Source organism: Vigna radiata, chromosome 5, assembly GCF_000741045.1.
Source record: "Vigna radiata var. radiata cultivar VC1973A chromosome 5, Vradiata_ver6, whole genome shotgun sequence".
Taxonomy (NCBI): domain Eukaryota; kingdom Viridiplantae; phylum Streptophyta; class Magnoliopsida; order Fabales; family Fabaceae; genus Vigna; species Vigna radiata.
In genome coordinates this window covers 11,278,968-11,281,817 of record NC_028355.1, presented here as the reverse complement: position 1 = coordinate 11,281,817, position 2,850 = coordinate 11,278,968, and the positions used below count along the sequence as shown (strand labels likewise).

General features: G+C 34.0%; 1 protein-coding gene across 1 annotated transcript; it reads right to left on the bottom strand.

Annotated features, from left to right (window-relative positions):
* Positions 1–1,276: 1,276 nt before the first annotated feature.
* Positions 1,277–2,332, bottom strand: LOC111241605. Its single transcript, XM_022780281.1, has 4 exons — positions 2,241–2,332; positions 1,937–2,144; positions 1,688–1,849; positions 1,277–1,604 (listed from the first exon to the last, which is right to left on the bottom strand). Exons 1-4 carry the CDS (start codon positions 2,280–2,282, stop codon positions 1,477–1,479), a joined length of 540 nt encoding a protein of 179 aa, XP_022636002.1. The 5' UTR covers positions 2,283–2,332; the 3' UTR covers positions 1,277–1,476.
* Between the last annotated feature and the right edge of the window lie 518 nt (positions 2,333–2,850).

The window sequence follows — 2,850 nt, the reverse complement described above, 5'->3', positions numbered from 1 at the left end:
GGTGCTACTGATGCATTGTATGCTTGCTGTGGTGGTCTTGATCCAAGAATACCAACTTGGCGTGGAGGTCTAGGCTACCTTGAGGCTGCTGGATAAGGACAGGGAGGTTGGGCCCACCCCGCCCAAGGATTATAGAAGGGATGTTGATACGGTGGGTAGGTTTGGTACTGCTGCTGTTGTGGTGCACCGCCCCTTCCAAGATGTTTGTGAACTAAGTTTCAAGATGCACCGCCCGAGAGTTTTTGTTATCTTGGAATAAATCAGCTACACGCTGCTAGGCTCTTTCAGCCGAATCATTAGCCACGAGGATCGATGTGAGAATATCAAGAGATATAGTCGCATAAATCCATTGAAGTACAACAACATCAAGACGGTTCCATAGTGGGAGATCAGCGACCTTGGTTGTTTGATATGCTATTATGGCTGCAGCATCCGTAGGGGGAATGATATGTTCAAGCACTGAATGAACTTTAGCTTAGACCTTAAATAAGATTGCCCATGAGTGATATTGGCCGGTTTCCATGTCCAAGGTGATTGGAATAAGATGTTTCACGTTGGTGACAGCTAATGCTACAAAATATACTCAAAATAATAACAAATTATTTTATAAAAGATCATATCTAACATATTTTTAACCATATTTGAAGACTCTACTGCTTAATGTGGAGCAATTCAAAGCCTCCCACAAATGGAAAAAAAGAAACCAAAAGAAAATAATAATTGGAAAAGTAAAAAGAGAAAACAAAGCAGAAAATTATGTATTACTGGAATTCTTTTCAATTGGCTTTCTATCTTATATCTCAATTTCCTCCCGAGCATCAAGGAAATCCGGAATGACAAAAAGCAAACAAAAACCGAAAATATTTGTATCACCGTTCATATCCAACTAGTCTCTGTGAAAATCTTTAGGGCCAAATTTCCCAAAGTCAGGTTGAAACTGTTGAAAAAGTCAATTTAATCCAAATTAAATTTTGCAATAATAATTGTGATCAATGACAGAAATTACTTAGTGGTTACCTTCTATCAAACTAGTAAACCAAAGCCTTACAAGCTACAACATTGTTTTGTTCATTTTTTTTTAAGATCTCTTCCAATATTTTATTCTAAAAATGTTTCTCTTGTTAGTTCAAATTCGTAAATTAAAATGTATTACTAACGAGGGTTAATAAAAAAAAAATCATCAGAGTAATCAAAGCCAGGGACAGATCTATCACTGTTAAAACGAATTTGAAAACTTTATTCATTAGGAGAAAGAAGTAATCTAAAATCACTGAAAGATAAATCATTTTGGCCTTGTCTAATAACCAAAAGCTAATAAACTAAAACTGCAGGTCCCCTTTTGTGTCAGATGTCTAAACAAAATAACTTCATGCATCAACATGAGTTAAATCTGAACGATCAAAATAATCTTCAGCAAAGATGCCTGTGTCTTTTAAAGAGAAGTTTGACCAGTACTCCATATCTAAATCTGATAACTTAATGTGTGATAGATCCAACTGTGAATGCTCCTTCTATAATTGATGAGGTGGTGGGAACTTGTGATCCTGTAGCTGTGGAATTCACAATTAAAGATTGAGTTCCTAATGGTGGGAGCACGTTTAGACCTGAGAGAGTGAACATGAAATAAAAGTGTTAAAATTAAATTAAAAAGATATTGTATACTTAACATAGACAGAAACCATTATACCTTTAACTTGATTTTTCTTCCCAGGTGGTCTACCACGAGGTTTTCTTGCAATTGTGGGCGCATCTATTGCTTCACTATTTTTTCTCTTGTTAGACTGCTGCATGTGTATTTTGTTGTATGTGTTTGTGTTCTGAACAGAGGAGGTGCTACAACTACACACGCCTAACAAAAATAAATTCAAAACTATAAAACTTGAAGTATTGTGATTTCAGGAATGAAAAAAAAACACCAATCTTTAAATTCATGTACCTGAAGGGGTTTTATTCGTAACAGGAATATTTATGGGGATTAGCCTCTGAAAGGAACGATAAGCATCGACGACATTTTGCACTTCCTGCACCAATTTCTCAACTCTGTACTTTTCTTGCATGACTGCAACCCTTTCTTGATTCAAGATTAGGTTTTTTCTCTTCAAAAATATATATTCATCGAGTATACGCTCTAAATTTAATGAAGGCTTGTATATCAAGAAACAAAAATGGAAGAATTAAATCAATTTGGTAAAGAGAATGAGAAAAAGAATTGTGCATTGTAAAAAGAAGAAAAAGAAAACCTGATTGAATGAGGAACCGGCGAAGAGGGAGGATGCTTCCATGCGAAAGGTGGCACGCGTATGCGATAAGTTGTTGGCGCAGAGATACTGATCTACTATCAATGCAACTTGAGTCGGCGAAATGTTAAACTTTCCTAAGGATTCTTCCATTCCCACTCTTTCTTGATTCATCATTTTATTCTTTTCAGACTCTGAAGAATGCAAAGCAGGAAGAAATCAGGATGTCAGTGACCAGAATTCAGGTATTTAAACACACCACTCTCCCCGGGTTTTTCCTTTAAATCATGTTTCTTAAATATTATTTTTTTCCTTTTTTAAATTTCCCTTATCCTTTTATCAATTTTTTTTTTCACTTCTAATTACTTAAAATGAGTCATTCTAAATTCTAAAATTTCAAAAGAAAATTTATTAATCAGGTTTAATTATTCATTTCCAATTATAAATAGTTTAATCAAATCTATATTGTGTTCAGTAAATTAATAATTTTTTACTTTCTAAAGTTATAAATATATATATATATATATATATATATATATATATATATATATATATATATATGTGTTTGTTAACACGCGTACGCTGTTTTTTAGTTGTTACGTTTTAACAATGT

Coding starts and splice junctions, on each gene's coding strand:
- LOC111241605 (XM_022780281.1), bottom strand. CDS start 2,282: ATGGAAGCATCCTCCCTCTTCGCCGGTTCCTCATTCAATCAG. Junction 1,850..1,936: donor TACGAATAAAACCCCTTCAG/GTACATGAATTT, acceptor TATTTTTGTTAG/GCGTGTGTAGTTGTAGCACC. Junction 1,605..1,687: donor GAAGAAAAATCAAGTTAAAG/GTATAATGGTTT, acceptor TCACTCTCTCAG/GTCTAAACGTGCTCCCACCA.